At 38.2% G+C, this 16,645-nt stretch overlaps 1 protein-coding gene across 7 annotated transcripts in view; it reads right to left on the bottom strand.

Annotated features, from left to right (window-relative positions):
- Positions 1 to 15,334, bottom strand: part of Epha7 (EPH receptor A7) — a 161,701-nt gene extending 146,367 nt beyond the window's left edge. For 6 of the 7 annotated variants that reach the window (XM_021662501.2, XM_060373414.1, XM_021662499.2 and 3 more), the window contains exons 1-3: positions 14,935 to 15,334; positions 11,061 to 11,125; positions 6,973 to 7,642 (exon numbers count right to left, since the gene is read on the bottom strand). In XM_021662501.2, the coding sequence (XP_021518176.1) occupies positions 6,973 to 7,642; positions 11,061 to 11,125; positions 14,935 to 15,031 (832 nt within the window). In that variant the 5' untranslated portion in view covers positions 15,032 to 15,334. Of the gene's footprint in view, positions 1 to 6,972; positions 7,643 to 11,060; positions 11,126 to 12,143; positions 12,293 to 12,992; positions 13,361 to 14,934 lie in introns of those variants that run through there. The other variant, XM_060373415.1, reaches the window with a different exon arrangement.
- Between the last annotated feature and the right edge of the window lie 1,311 nt (positions 15,335 to 16,645).

The raw sequence follows: 16,645 nt of genomic DNA, 5'->3' as shown, positions 1-16,645 counted from the left end.
AGTCCTAAAGATTCCTGATAAGCTAGGGTCAAATGCAAGGGGAGGAGGTCCTCCCCTATCAGTGGACTTGGAAAGGGGGAAGGAGGGTGGAATTGAGAGGGAATGGGGGGGGGCGCTACAGCTGAGATACAAAGTAAATAACCTGTGATTAATATAAAAAATAAAATTTATATAAATAAAAAAGAAAGAAACAAAAAGACTGACAGAGAATGTGAAAGTGAAAGGGAATAAATAAATAGCTGTTTATTTATTTTTTTAAAAAAAGGACCCTACATAGTTAAAAGCAAAATACTGTAAGTAGTGGGGTGTGAAATACTATCAGAAGTCATAAGGAGAGCCACAGAAAGAACCCCAAATGTGTTTTCAAGGGTGAACAGGACTTCAGTAGCAAATCAGTGATGAGAACTATGTTTGTTTTTAAGGAAAAATATTAAATCATGAGACATAGGAGAAAAATGAACCAGTCTATAGGCTGAGACCAATATGAGGCAAAGGAAGGCAGTACTTCAACAATGATAAATATGCACTGAAATTACCAAAAATGGCCATGGCTAAGATGAAAGGATTTAAGTGCCAGCCTGAAAAAATAGGGAACTTCTCTAGTTAATTAGGAGCATGAAGCTTCTAAATATTAAGAGAATACTGTATTATCAGCGTATCACACACCACACACTGGCTGCCATTTGAAGAACTGGAATAAAAAAAGAGATGAAAAAGAACTGGACTGTACAATGTGCTTAAGAAAACAGAAACAAATACTTTGAAGTCATCAAAATATAAGAAAATGCTATGTTTACATTACCTTTCTAAATATTCTGAAAGTCAAATTATCATGATTTTGCAACTGGTAAAACTGACATGGTCCTCCGTAATTACTCAGGTACTCTGGGAATCCTGATGACAAAGCAATCTGATTAAAGAGCAGCCTTCCATGCTCTGTGAGTGTGGGTACTTGTGCCAGCATCACCATGATGTCATTTCTTTACATGAAAAAATGTGTCCGAGCTACTAAGACTGTTCAGCAGGAAAAGATACTTGCTATCAAGCCTGATGGCCTGAGTTCAATTCCCTAACCTGTATGGTGGAAGTGGGCTGATTCCTGCAAGCTGTTCTCTGATAAACTATGAACTGTGGCACTGACAGGAGCACACACACACAAAAGTGCACAAAATAAATGAATAATAAAATGTATATACACATCATGCACACGTATGAGATAAAAAAGATAATATTGTAGAAATGTTATTATTTCAATTATATGTTTTGCTCTTCATATTAGATGATAGCATCTACTGGGCTGAATGATTCAGCTCTCTACATTACTAAAATAGTACATGTGAATTGCTGACTATTACTAACTAAAAATTAAGTTAATAAAATATGTGAGCTGTTTTACAAAACAAGAAAGAAAAAGAAAAAAAATCACCCCCTTTTGCAGCATTTAAAATACATGTGCCATTTACCAATGCTGTATTGTTTTTGCAGAAGCTAATAACTATTTAGGACCTTATTTTGAAGATAGGATTCTAGTTAATCTTGTGTGAATTATATGATTACCTGTGACTAATAATCTTGATTAATTATGGTAAAATTAAGTACACTAATTAAAATATATTAAGTTAATGTTGTAGGTATCTTTAGTGCAGAGAAAACAAAATGTCACCTCAAATTCCTACTACCTAACAAAATCATAGTTACGATTATAATTCCAGCTATTTTCTCTAAATATCTGTATATAAATTTTTACTTGAGTTTTCATTCAAAATTATAAAAGTACACATCAAAATTTCTATATAGAATAATTTACATTTTATAGACTAAGTGCAATTATGGTGGTAAGGCTTAACTTTGGCCATTTGAGTCATTTCTAATAATTCAGATGCATACATTGTTTGAAATGAAAATGGTGGAGTAAAATTTATTATATTTTATTTAAATGCCCTTTGGTGTGTTATCTGAGTTAGAATGCTAGGTTAAAGGACAATTCACCGGCTGCAGCCTGCATGATATAAATTTACTCATTCATTGCCATAAGATTTCTTTACCTAGAATACATCATACTGCATTATTCATAATGACGACAGCACACATTTATTGATTATTTTCTATGTCCCAGTTATTATTCTTAGCATTGAATATGCATTATTCCATTCAATTCCAACAAGACCCCTATGAGGGAAGCACTATTTTTATTAGCCCTAATTTAAACTTAAGGAAATTAAAGTTTAGAAATGTCCTACTTTAAGTACCTGGAAAGGTGTGGATCCAGAATTTCAGAATTCTATAATTTCTGCATCACAGCAATTTACCTTGTACTATAGACAATATTTCTTTTAATATTTACTTAGCTATAGGGGAATATTTCAAAGAATCATTGGCTATCATGGAAATTGATGGCACAAAGCATGTCTGTGAAATTAAAGTATGGTCATGGTTTTCAGAACAGTAAACAAGAAGCAAATTTTGAATAGTTTTAATGATTTTAAGCCAAATGAATGTTTTAAGTTCTACGATGGTATCTGTTACAAGTTTAAAAATCATAATACCACTAAAATGATGTCTATATTAACTTACCAAATGAAAATAATACAAATGAATAAAATCCTTATAATAAAAACTATGCCTATAATTTGAATTTGTTTTATAAATAATCAGGAGGAAATTCCTAAGTTTTCTTTTCAGAAAATATAACTTAGCAATATAAACAAAGCAAGCAAATCACATCTACAATATCATCATGTTATTTTAATTTTATGATATATATTCTATGTTTCAAGTCAGAAAGAACATTTTAAAAGCAAAGATGAATGGATGTCAGACATCCTCCATAAAATAAAACATGATTAATTCTGCAGCAACTAAAATCTACACACTGAAGTCCAGAATAGATTTTAAGGAAGCATGTGGTATAGCTGAGGAAAGACAAAATAAGATAAAGATCCAATGTGTTTATCTAACTTTACCAACTTAGTACTATCTCCGAGCTTCAGATTCTTAGTGAAGTTCCCATGATTAAACGAGAAAATGAACGGCCATTTTATTTTAACATCTGCAAATTACCCACAGTAATCTAAGAAGAAACTCAGCTACACATGTGAATAGTGAAAATTATTTTTAAAAATTATAAAATAATGTAAATATATTTCAGAATACAGTTTTAATAACCTTCCCACATATATTGTAAAATATAACACTCTGTATTTTTAAATAAAAAGCTATCATCCTCACTTATAAAAATCTATTAGTTAGTGTTAATTCAAGTGGCAGTTTAAAGTCAAATTTTCTTTTTTGAAAATTTGACAAGAAAAATCTTACAAATTAGAATCATGTATCTTAAATTAACTGTAAGGATCTGCTTTTTAAAACCATAATTTTTAATTATTAAATGGGAGGAGACCAAGGAGGGAGGGTGGGGATGGGAGGGAATGAGGGAGGGGGCTACAGCTGGGATACAAAGTAAATTTTCTGTAATTAATATAAAAATTTAAATTAAAAACAATAGAAATTCTTCATGTATTTATAGATTTAAGAGACATGTAGCTTTAGAAACACAATTACTTTTTCAAGCTCACAAAGTAAGCTCTCATATCAAGCAATAATATTGTGATCAGTTTTCAGTTTCTCAGTTTTCACATTATCCTGTAACAAACATCAGAATGACCCACCAGACAGCCCTCAGATAAACTAGGCTTTAAGTGGCTAATCAGTCACATTTGGCTAGGGACATACCAGCATCCCCTCTCAAGACATCAGTGTTCCTCAATACGGGACTGGATTTGTTTTCCAACTCTTAACAGGATCATTGAGAGGGAACAGGAGGAATATTATAAAGGCAGGCCTGGATCAAATCCAGAGGCAAGCACCCTCACAGCCATGGGCTGGAATCTTGCCAAGGAGCAGAGTGCTTCCACAAATGAGCACAGTTCCTTCCTCAAGGATATCACCAATGCATTAAACCAAAGAACAGTTTATCATCAACAGTATCATTGATTTATAAGGAGGCAAACTGGGGCATATATAAGGACATATAGAGGCATCTTTATGCCCTTAAAAAAATGGAGTGGCCACTATAAATACCCAGTTCTGTCTACTACACTGCAGAATTTCATGTAGACAAATATGAAGGGATTTTACTATAGTTGTAGGTACTGAGCTGTAGTTCACAGGTGACAGTAATTTTTGGTCATCAAATGAAGTACTAATTCCTTAAAATGAAAAGAATTATTTGCACTTGCACCATGTTTCACAGAATAATTTTACTCATTTGGAACAAATTGTAAAATAATTTTACTCATTTGGAACAAACCTTTTCTTCATGGTAAACATATCTGTAAACTATGGATAAAAATATTTGTATTAAGTTTTCTATTAAAATGTGTACAATTCAAACATTTCCTATTTGTTTCTTTTCCACACTAATAATTGTGTGAAATGTATTTTTTTCTTTCACATTAAGATAGTAGCGTTAGCTTTTGTTTACAGAAAAAAATAATTGTACTATTGCTGTCAAAATCTTTAAGTGGCTGTTTCAATTGGACTCAAAGTTATCTTCCAGTAACAATAACTTTTACTGGACAAAAACATCATCATTCATCTGCTTAGTTCATTAGGGAAATTATGGTATTTACAAAGTAAGACTGCATTCTGACAAAGAATGGAGGAGGCATGTCATTACCATTTCATTAGTTCACATATATGGAATTGTTAAAATTTTATAATTGAATACTATAATGAGGAATGAGGGAGGAAAGTGCATAGGGGTTGGGGCATAAAAGAATGCTGTGTTTGCTAAGGGAACCTAAGCCTATAGAAGCTCCTTCTGTTTGTTCAGAGTTCACGTCACAGTGTTCTCTACAGTGCAGATAATAACCGAGTGCTGGGGGAATGAGTACTTGATATCCATCCTGGTAATCCAAATCATGCATTTAGCTCCTTAAATGAGGCTGAAAACATAATGCCTCAGCTTTATCCTCTAAACGGTGTGTCCAGTGAGTGTAGATGTGATTCATGAATTTAAATTTAAAATATCTTCTAGCTGTGTAAACGAATACTTAAAAAAAAAAACAAAAACAGTTCTTATTGTTCAGTGTGGAGTGCTGATGCAGCTCACACTGGCCTCAGATTTGCTCCCAGAAGGCTTGGATGACAGACATACACTAGTACACCCTGCATAAAGTTTGTATAGTTTTGATGCAATGTTAAATTTAAGCCAACACAACTAAACTATTATTTCAGGTTATATTGAATACTAATGATTTTTAATTGTATTTGTTTTCTTATTCCTCTGAAATTCAGTATATAATTGGAACTTATAGTAGGCCTAAATTCAGAATACCCATGTTTTTAAAAACCGAAGAATCATAGGTAATTAAATGAATTATCAGAAATATATATATATATATATATATATATATATATATATATATTTTTTTTTCCTATCTGTTTGTTTCAAGACGGGATTTCACCATGTAACTCTGGCTGGCCTGGAACTCACTATATAGACGAATATGTCTTTGAGCTTGACTTATAGACCTGCCTCTGCCTCCAGAGTCATGGGATTAAAGGTGTGCACCACAAATCTTGTTTCTGACATCTACATTTTTTAAATTATTGTTTATTCTTTAAGTAGTCCCATAAGTTTCTTTGAGGGGTGGGAATAATGTACATACAACATGGGGCAACTGGCTACACAAGGGAACATTTAAGTTCAACAATAAAAAATAATATTTGTTAGGATTCTTTTTCCTTTGTGAAGGAAACTATAATAGTAATGTTGCTAAAAATGTAGGCCCAAGATTTAGAATATGTTAAGTTTGAGTCTAGACTAATACAGGTATTATTAACATAAGTACTAACAGCAAGTGATGCTTTTCACAGACTTCCATTTTCGTTGCGTAAAACAGATAGGTCAAGGACACCTACCTCAGCAAACAAGCATTAATATATAGAAAACACAAGGATGAGTACCCAGAGTAGCTAACAGAAAATGAAGTTAGTTATAACAATTATTAGGTATAGTCATCTTTAAACTAACTAGTCATTGCAAACATTTGTGCTATGCTGCCACCTTAGCAGAATACAAGGAATACATAAAAGTCATTTTACAGAGTATATTATGCTTTGTAAGTTAATATTAACATAAGTAATATAATTGTATATATATTTTTTTCAGGACCTAGATTGGAAAAGATGGTCTTCAGGATCATATTTTAAATTAAAAAATTGGCCAATCACATAATGCTAATTAAGAGAAATTGTTTTAAAATAAAAGGATTCCTGAAAATATATGCTATTGTTGTTTAAAAACAAACATGAATAACTCAATTGCTACATTGTGATGACTAAAACTTTACTGCAGATCCCATCTACAAAAATATGATCCACTCTAGCATAACGAATCAGAAGAGCATCCATTTTATTCTTTACTCTAGAAAAGAATGACATTGGCAAAAGTAACTACAGAGATAACGTTAAATGAAATGGTACAGTCACATCAAAATTCCCTTATTTATGAGTGGTAATTCTAAATACATATGGTATGTTTGTTAATACTTTGAGAATTACTAGGATTCGTATCTGCAAGCTCCTGTTCCTTTTGTGCTAATCAAAGGCTTGAAAGATCAGGGTTAAGAAACAGGAAGACTCATATCCCATAGAATCCCTAACGACATTCCCTCAGGCCTCTATGTACAAAGTCCACTGGTCTGGTTGCCTGTTTTAAACCTTACAGGCCAGTATGAAACTGCTTTCTTCCATATTAGCAAATGTGTTAAACGGGACAAAGAAAACTCTGCTAACAATTGCTATTATCACCAACATCTACCACATATCATTAATAGAGATACCATGCACTCTAGGCAGTGACTGTATTCAGCAGTGACTGAAGAAAAAGTGAGCTGGGTAAACGGCATAGAAGATTTAAATATCTGCTAACTAAAAACAGTCAAAGAATTTTAAAAGGGAATTACTTACGTTCACAAGTGTCCCCTTTTTGCTGATAGCCTGCTTTGCAGATACATTTTCCAATGGGTACTAACCACTCTCCTTCTGCACTGCAATGCATCCTGGGTGAATTTTCTGCCTCTTCCTCGGCACTGCTGACACATGTCCCACGAACCTCAACTAAGGAGGAAAATTCTGAACCAGTCACTGTATCTGGAAAGACAGCTAAGTTCTCAATAATGGACCAGCACTTCTTGTAGTACACTTTGACAGAAACCAATGCTATGCATGCCCCTACATCCTGAAAGGCAAGATAGAATCCCTTTTTGGACAAAGGTCCAATCTCTCTCACCTCAGTGTTCAGCTTCATCTTTCTTTCACCAAGATCACCTTGGGTAAAACTTTCATCTGCAGCAATGGTGTCTATTTTTACGTAAAGGTTTTCTCTTATATTCCTGCCGGTGTCGTAGTCTGTTTCATAGTAGTACAAATTAAAGGTTTCCTTGCAAGTTCCCAGTACTCCGGGAAGACTATTACAATCCCTCAAGGTGAATTTCAATTCTACAAAAATCCTTTGTGCGTTGCCTTTAGAAATCCAGTTAGTCCGCAGCCAGTTGTTCTGGTTGGGCTCCATGACCTGGCACACCTGGTATGTTCTTATCGGAGTGTAGTTCTCATCCAAACCACTAATTTCTTCCCACTGTAAAGTGAAAAGGGGGGTCAGGGGGGGGTGTTTTATCAGTCTTTCAGATAAAAAAATAACGCATCATATTTTTCATATAATGTGAATAATCATAGTGCCACAAGTATGGATGTCTAGAATTCAGAGGTGGTAGGATTCCCACTCTGCAGTATCATAGTGAGCATAACTTGTTGTTTGTGTGTTTGAACATACAATAAACATTTCATTCTGTTTCTCATCTGCTGTGAGTACTAGCATAGTATCTCTTTTCATGCTTTGAAGTTTGTAGTCTCTAGTGAGATTGCAACTGGCTAGAGCTAATGATTATTTAAATTACCCCTCAAAGCATACAGACGCAGAGCAGAACAACTGATAACTCAATTGACACTTTAAGGGTCTGAATTATCCTTAAATCCAAAGATGCCTACAAACATTTGAAACAAGACTCCAAAAATATTATAATGTAAAAACATTCAACAATGTATTACAATTTATACTGTAGAATATTTTGCAATTTTTTGAAAATGAGATGTAAGTAAGAAACATTTTACAGAGCTACTTATTTTTCTAGCATCACATTTAAAATTGTACATAAAACCAAATATAATTATCAAGGAGTTCTAAAAGTAAAATTCACTCTGATGAACAAATTGTTTTCATTCGACAGCCAAATATGCGTGTCAAATTAGCAAGCTATGCATGAATTGTTTTTAAATGCCCATTTATCTTCTGATAGAATATATACTACAAGTAAATTAATTTATACTTCTTCACAAAAAAGGGGGGAATGGATACTTCAGTAATAAATTCAAAGATTATTGAATCATGGATATTACTTACTGCTCATGGCAAACAAAGTCAGTTTTAAAGGCTTCAGTAATAGCTAGTTATGTCTTCTCTTACTATTATTGCAAATTTTTCCAACTCAGAGTAAGATCTTAATAATGAAACTGTCATACACTTGTATTCACTTCCCCAATTAAAAATATCAGATGTAAAATATTGTGCATTCTAACTTTGTAGTCCTCTAGAATATGATATTTAAACTATTAATTCAAATAATGTAGGTGAAAATATATATATATATATATATATATATAATATGCATTAGGTAATGATTTTCACTTGCAAAGCCTGACGAAAGTATCAATTAATTTAAATCTACTATATCACCTTATATGTATATTTAAAATCATTCTTATAAAAAAATGATGAATTACAGAATACTGCAATTAGGAAATGTCCCATAAAAGAGTTAGTTACGTTGTATTTACTACATTTTTATTATAACAGCCTAATATTGCCAATGTCTTCAAATAGAAAAGAATTGATTTTCATGCTATGTTTCTTGGCACACATTTCTTCACTGCATAACACTGGATATATTTTCCATTTATTTCTTGAGTTATCTGTTTACAATTTATTTGTATATAACTAAGGCAAATATCTCAAATTATCCCATCGGGAGATACATTTTTGTCTACTAAGCTGATTGAAGTTACTAAAGGAAGGAAAAACAGTTATGATGTCTTCCAAAAAGCAAAACCTCCAAAGTAAAATGTTTCACTGATCATATGTCAGCTTGGAGAAATCAAGGCTGATTATTTGAAGGCCTAATCTGAAGAATTCACTCATTTAATTTCCAGAGTAATTATATCATTCATATATGAGACATAAATTTTGTTATCCATGAAACAGATTTTTCCAAGAAATCCATGAAAGCAAATAGTATCACTATTTGTTATTTATGTCATTGTTTCATTACATACTTTTAAAAATGGAAAGCATTCCACAAATGATACTATTGGGATAGATGTCTCAATTCAGACAGTGGGTTTTATAAATATTATACAATATTTTTTATAAAATTAGAAAGTATTTTCTCATTACTCAGTAACAATATTGCTCTACGTAAGCACATGTGAATAAATCTGTGTCATATGAAAAATGTTGTGGATCCTATTTTATTACACAAACTATTGATTTTTACACACACTCACACAGTTAAACTTTAACACAAGATTCTCTGGACTGATAAAATACTCATTGGAGTCCAAGATAACACTGACAGTCATAATTTATCATGTTGTGAATTACATGGATGAAGTACTGCAATCATTTATCAGTTTACTTCTTCTCACAGATAAAACCATCTTCTGTATCTATTTATTTTAATTGATGGATGATAGAAAATGGGCTGCATCTGTCATTGGCAAGAAAGGTATTTATTTTTTTAAACTATGACTGTCTTTCAATGATGTACATTTTCTAATGGAAACAATTTCACATCCAGGGAGGTACCTCAAATTCTGTGGACTTTTGGATTAAATTGATAAATTATTTGTCGCTTTTTCACAATTTCCTATGGCCAATAAAGATAACTACAATAAGATCTCAGAGAAAATTTCTCTGGTTTTAATGTAACAAAACACTGAATACTTTACGAATGTTTAAAATTCTCATTTTACTATTATGTGAGTTTTCCCACTGACTTTTCAGCTAATGTTATATCCATTCTATTATTTTGCTCTTGTACTATCATTCTCATTGTAAAATCAGTTGACAGTGTTTATATCTTCATTGATATTTCATGCCCCTTTAACCCCAGATTTCCTCATGCGTTAAAGATAAACTTAAATAACAATGGGGGCTCGTCCTTTCTCAGAGTCCACTGGCACTGTCAAAATTGAAGAACTTCTCCTATCTCACCATCAGAAATAACTCATAAAGATGATACTGAGCTAAATTTAAGTAATGTATCTTTTTGAAAATACGAAAAATGGTAAAAAAAAAAAAGGTCTACTTTAATACTTTGACAGGTTTATTTAATATGCAGTCATATTTACTGCCTCTCAATTTTGCTGTAATATGGATATATTTCTGCCATCATTTTTGATTAATAACAGCAGATAATACAACACAAATGTTACGAAGCTAATGTTTTACAGCAAATCTTACATCTCAATATTATCTTACATTTTTAGTTACCCTCTGGAGTCTACTTTGGACAATGTTAAAACTATTTTTAAAAGATGAAAACAGGTTTCCTACTGTTTAAAAGAATTGCACAGATTCTACCTGGTGATTATTATACAGAAGCATAAGGCAACTGCAGAGGCTTAAGTGAGTTAGTGAAAGAATGTTCTCTGTAATTAGTAAGCATTTATATCCTGAACACACAGGCATGATTGATACAACTCACAATAAGAACTCAAATGTTATGGGTTTGGTTTATTTTTTTCCCCATTTTGCAAAGTTCTAAGTATACTTTTTATACTCTGAGAATCCAATATCTCATGAGAAAACAAAACATTAAACAATGTATTGGCGTTTTAAGCATTTTTAATGTATGGATGTGAACAGCTCTCCTAGGAGGAAGCTTTTTTGTTTCTTACTCTAAATAGACACGATCATACTGTAAGAAAGATGTACCTACCCCACTGGGTGGAGAGGAAATCCATTCCAATTCTGTTTGTTGTGCTTTAGAGTCCAGTAATAATACTGAAAAAGAAAGTTTTATTTCCAATGTTACAAAATATTTTAAACACATCTCTAAAAACTTTTAAGATAAATCTAATTTTTTATAAAATTGCTATTTTAAGAGTCAAGTCATTTGCATTAGTGAACTGAGCAGTGAACAGACACATTATATAAGCATATTACACTTTCTGGAGGGACTTTAAAATATCCATGCATTTGATATCCTTCAATTGAAATACAAAAATAAATTTTCAGTGAAATACTAACATAAAAGTGATTGTAAAGAGCTAAAATCAGACATAGTGATGTGCAGTAATAGCATACAATAGCTCTGGAAGTCAGTGAGTTTGCTACATTTCAAGACATGCAACAACATGAACATAATAGGATCACTCTTCAGCCAGGCTCTACTTTTTAATATTCTGCCAGCAACATTTCCTATCGACTCTTGACAACTGAAATTCAGTGTTTAAAGAAGAAAACCCTCATAATACTTTGTCTTCTACCAACATGAATATAGAAATGCTAAGTCCATGTTAAACAATGTTACCATGGAAAACAAGTCCCTGTTACCTGCAAGTTGTGCTTTGGAGTTAGCCAAGCATCAACTTTCATCGATATATATATATATCGATATATATATATATATATTAACTGGAATCATTTCCCATTCTAGCTATTCTCTAAACGGTTTAAACTCGAAGCTGACTTCTACAAACAATAGTATTGCATCTTTAGACTATCAAAAAGCATGATTAATATTTATGAAAAGTGTAATTAAAGTATTATTAGTATTAATGGAAGAATTCATTAAAATATTATCTGTTATAACACATTATACTTTCGTTGGATATGTTGTTGCTCTAAGATAATTTTCACTGTTTATACAGTTACACAGCTTTGGAGCTTTAAAACAATATGCCTGACTCTAAAGCATTTTCACAAATAATCTATTGGTCCAGAATCCATCATGAATATTCTTTACTTAATATTATCCCCAGGAAAATGTTTAAATTTTGACTTGAAAATATGTACTCACATAAACTTCTTAATATTGAAACCTTTTCAGACTCTAGTTTTAAAAGGTGTGTGCTTTGAAAGGTAAAGAAAACAGCCGTGCTAAGAGAGCAAAGAACAGTTGACTATGCGCTCAGATCCTTCACCAGGAGTCAGAGTTATCCCCAGTAACTGGAAACAGATAAATACAAAGACATGAGGTTGCGTTGCTTGGTTTTTCTGTTGTACCTTTAAGATTGTCAGGGAGGAAAATCAACTGCCTTTCAATTAAAAACACGGGTCACTTATAAAATTTCAATTTGTGTTCTCACTTTGAACACCAGTAAGTCATGAAGAGTAATTGTGAAACGTTCGTTTTACCCTAACGAAGAGATGAAGCCCAAGGAAACATATTCAAGCCACAAAACTCTCTTTTGGAATTCGGTATGGGGGAGGGCGCTTCTGTGTTGACAACACCCAGTGGGTTTTAAACCTGAAGTGACCTTTTGGGGTTGGTTTTAAGAGTGAAATAAACACTACGATTATCCTTTCCTGCTGCGCCTTTACCCCTCAGCTACCTGCCGGCCAGCAAGTTAGCAGAGAAAGCAGCAAAGCAAGAGGACACGGAAAGGTGGTCACCGAGTAGGTGATGATTTCGGCGGCTCTGGGGTGGAATGCAATCGCCCGGGTGCGAGTCCTCCCTCCGCACGGCACTGGCCTCGCTGAGCACTGGAGAAGGCGCAGGGCCGCTGGCCGCTACTCGGGATCCGGGGCTATTGCTCAGCGGCCAGCCGGGTGGCTCAGTGCCTCCCGAGCATCGGGGCGGGGCGGGGCGGGGCGGGGCAGGCAGACGGCTGCTCCCGCCAACCTAGCATCCATTACACTTCCAGACCTGTTTCTCCAGGGAGCCGGTGGCGCCCAGCCTGGGCAGGAGTCGCAAGGAACAGACGGGCTTTCGGGAAGCGCCTCCTCTGAGGGCGCGGCGGCGGTTGTACCGTCCGGATGGAAAGCAGCAGCCGCAATTAGCTTCCACGCTCCCCAGCCACTCCTCCGGCGCTGGGGAAGCGGAAAGGGGACCCCGGCATCGGTTGCCACCCCAGCCGCCCTAGAAGCCGCACACCTGCCCGCGGCGCTGCGGGCCACGCTCCTGAGGAGCCGCGATGCCGCTGGCCACCCCCGGGTAGTAGCGCTCAGGGAACGCCATCGCCGGATTGCGCCTGAGCGCCCCGAGCGCCACCGAGACGTCGGGCGCGCTCCCCAACACCTGCCTCTTTAACCTCTCCTCTGCGTCTAAAGAACTCGGGCTCCGAGCATCAGAACCCTCTCCACGTAGCCACGGAGGAAGAGAGCAAGGGAGGCCTGCTGGCTGCAGGCACCTCTCCCCCTAGTGATGCAGTTATTTATAGCTCAAACTCCTGCTGGAGTCTGCCAGAGCTCGCGCGCGCCGCTTTGCCATACCGGGCAAACTTTTCCTCAGATCCCGCTATTCGGAGGAATTGGGACAAGGTGGCGGGGTGACTATTTCGATCCCCAAAGCGAAGAGGCTCGAAATGTGTGTTTTACGGGTGGGTGGGTGTTTCTCTCAGACCCTGGCCCACCTGCAGACATAATCACCAGCACTAGGCACGTTTTTCTTTGAATGGATTCAGCGTCAACACAGATTGCAAATGTGCAAAGTGGGGTCAGAAGGTCAGGCTATTCGAAAGTAGGATATTGCACCGGGTTGAGGACGTAGAGTGAATGAAGAAGGGTGGGCGAAGAGAATAAAGAAAAGCTGTGTGACATTCTAAGTTTTAGAGATGAAAGAACCGAGGACCAATATGTCCCCTCCCTTAGTATTACCATGACCTAAATTTTAATAGATTTCTCTCCCCCACACCTCTGAACCGGCTTCTAAAGTATCCAACAATCAACCTTAGAGAAGCAGCTCCTCAGATGGGTACCGGTATTGTGACACTGCTTAGCAGCAAGACACTTCCTTTGACAGGATTTATTTTGCCCCAGCTCCAACTACAGGCACCGAAAGGTATTTTACCTTTTGCCAATATTTGAAAGGAGACGCAGGGAAAAATACCCACGTACAGGCGTAGCCTGTGGTCAAAAGAAATCTCCCCCCCTCCACCCCCCGAGCATCACAACTGGTCCCCAGAGGCCAGGGCTTTCGCCAGGACTAACCGCCCGGACTCCCTGAGTACCGGACCTGGGCCAAGTGACTGGCGACTTTTCCCTCGGTGGCCTCTCCTTGCAGACAGTTGGCTGCGGCCAGCCCTCCCGGCGGCGGGTCGAGCCCGGCCCCGCGCGCGCTGCCTCCCCTTGCGGCCGCATTGTTTGGAGCGGCAGCCGAGCGCCCACCGCAGGCCCTGGCCGCCGCCGCCGCAGTGAGCGAGTCGGCGGGCGCCCGGGCACTCGCAGCCACGGAAGTCTCGGCCCCTCCGGGAAGGCTGAGGGCGACGCGGTACGCACTCCCCAGGTTTCGAACCAACTCTGACCGCGGCGCCCAGGGCAGGCAAGAGAACGTTCAGGCACGGAGGCTGGAGCCGAAGACCCGGGACGCCGGATGCAAAGGAGACAGCTCGCCGGCCAGCCTCGCCACCCTAGCCCCGGCGGGCCGCCCCGGCTGCAGAGCGCGCACCCGTCTCCCGCCACTCTCGGAGCTCAAGACCCGACTGGTCCCGGCTTCTCGCCGCTAATCGCTCGGAGCTGCAGGCGGGCGGTCGAGGGAGGGTCGCCCGGCGCCCTAGGCGAGGCGAGCAGCGCCGCGGACCCGTTGGCTCGTTCACGTAGACAGCGAAATAAATAAGTCAGAACAAACTTTGCTTTTCCTCTGGCCTTACCTTCCTTCGCAGCCTGCGCCTCCCCCGTGTGTGCAAAGCCAAGCAGCCAGATGTAGCACAAAATAATCCACGAAGGGTTCCGAGTTTGAAAAACCATGGTGCATGAGCAGGTTTGATTTTCGGGCTGCAATTGGGTCGCAGCTCTTTAGATGCGGTTTGCTCCGAAGTACGTTATTATTGTTGTTTTTATTGCGCTCCTCGCATCGATCCCCTTCGGGGTCCCAGGCCGGCTGCTCCACGCTTAGCTGTTTGCTTTCTCTCCCCCCTCCGGTTCGTCCGCACCGTGTTTGCTGCCTGCAAGTCTCCGACTGCAGACCGGCCGCTTGCTCCACACTCCAATAATATCAATTAGGGGAGAGGGGGCGGGGCTCCGAACCCAGAGCCTCCGCCACTCCGACTGAGTGGCAGACGCAGCCCGCCTGCCAGGCGGCAATTCCCAGGCCCGGGGAGGGCGGGCCGCTAGGAAGTGGCCGCCTCTACCTCGGAGGCGGGGTTCGGAGCGGCAGCCAATCCGCGCCGAGCGGAGTCGGGCTGCGAATCCAGGATTCCCTCCCAGCTCGGTCGCCGGGAAAGCAGGGACTAGCCGGGTTAGGCCAGCGGCGTGCAGCCGGGAGCTGTTGCCTTTCAGCTACTGCAGCTCCGCTGAGCTGGATCAAGCCTAGAAGAACTCTCCCGACTCACACCCCTGAATATAACAGCGCAGCTCAACGTCTTCCAGGCGGCAAGGCGAAGCGAGCCGTTCCTAACTACCAATCAGAGACCCTGACCCTGCGCTCTCAGAGTGGCATTTACTTTTTTGTTACCGACCTCTGCGGGTTGGATAACTTTGATCTTCTGTCATTTTTTAAAAGTTTGAACCTCTCGTGTTCTGTAACTCAAGAGACATTTTTAGTTACCAATCCCCGCAATCTCTGGAAGAATAAAATTAGGCAAAAGTATGTTCCTTTTCCAAACAATGTTTGCCAGGGTTTGCAGGAACCTATGAGGAAACACTGAAAGTGGGGCTGGAGAAAGGAAGTCTTTTGTTTTATGCTCGCCTCTTTCCTCGCCCTATCTTCAGTTTCTTTCCAGGGCAAATGGGACCTTAGAAAGCGTTCACTATCGTTTGATCCTCATTTTCTGGGGTCTTTCATGGGATGCCCCACTCATTTCCCTCTCCGCTGTGTAAACAACATTTAGCTTTATAGAAAGCCGCCAGGTACTAAATTCACACAGCCGTTCCTTCTACTTGGGTAAACATTTGCTATTTTCTGTAGTTAATTCAGAATTATTCTATAATTATCTTTCTGAGGAAAGCTTAGACTAAAAATGTAACCAACATTTCCACTTGATTTCATCCAACCGGAGTAGCAAGGATAAGTGCGTAGGGAAATCTGTTTTCGATTAGGCAGTTTTGCACACTTCTCAAGCAAGAGGTGTTTGGCATTGTAAAATTAAGAACTTCAAAACATACTGGCCACATCATCTATTTCAAAAGTCACATTGAGTAGATAGGTAGCTCATATATTTAAGGTGAACATTTTGTTATTATTGTTATTAACCTTGTTATATTTCTTCCTGAAGAAAAAGAAACCTCATTGATGAACAGTTTTTATTCCTGACGGACAAAAAGTTCAACCTCCGACTGAAGAATGACTGGTTGACCCTAGATATGTGCGCTGAGTATACTGTTGTATACAGTAAGAACTTCTAAGAGATAACAGCCCCAAGA

The sequence above is a fragment of the Meriones unguiculatus genome, chromosome 20 (assembly GCF_030254825.1).
Source record: "Meriones unguiculatus strain TT.TT164.6M chromosome 20, Bangor_MerUng_6.1, whole genome shotgun sequence".
NCBI lineage: Eukaryota > Metazoa > Chordata > Mammalia > Rodentia > Muridae > Meriones > Meriones unguiculatus.
The sequence above is the reverse complement of the archived record's forward strand: the minus strand, read 5'-3'. Positions and strand labels throughout refer to the sequence as shown.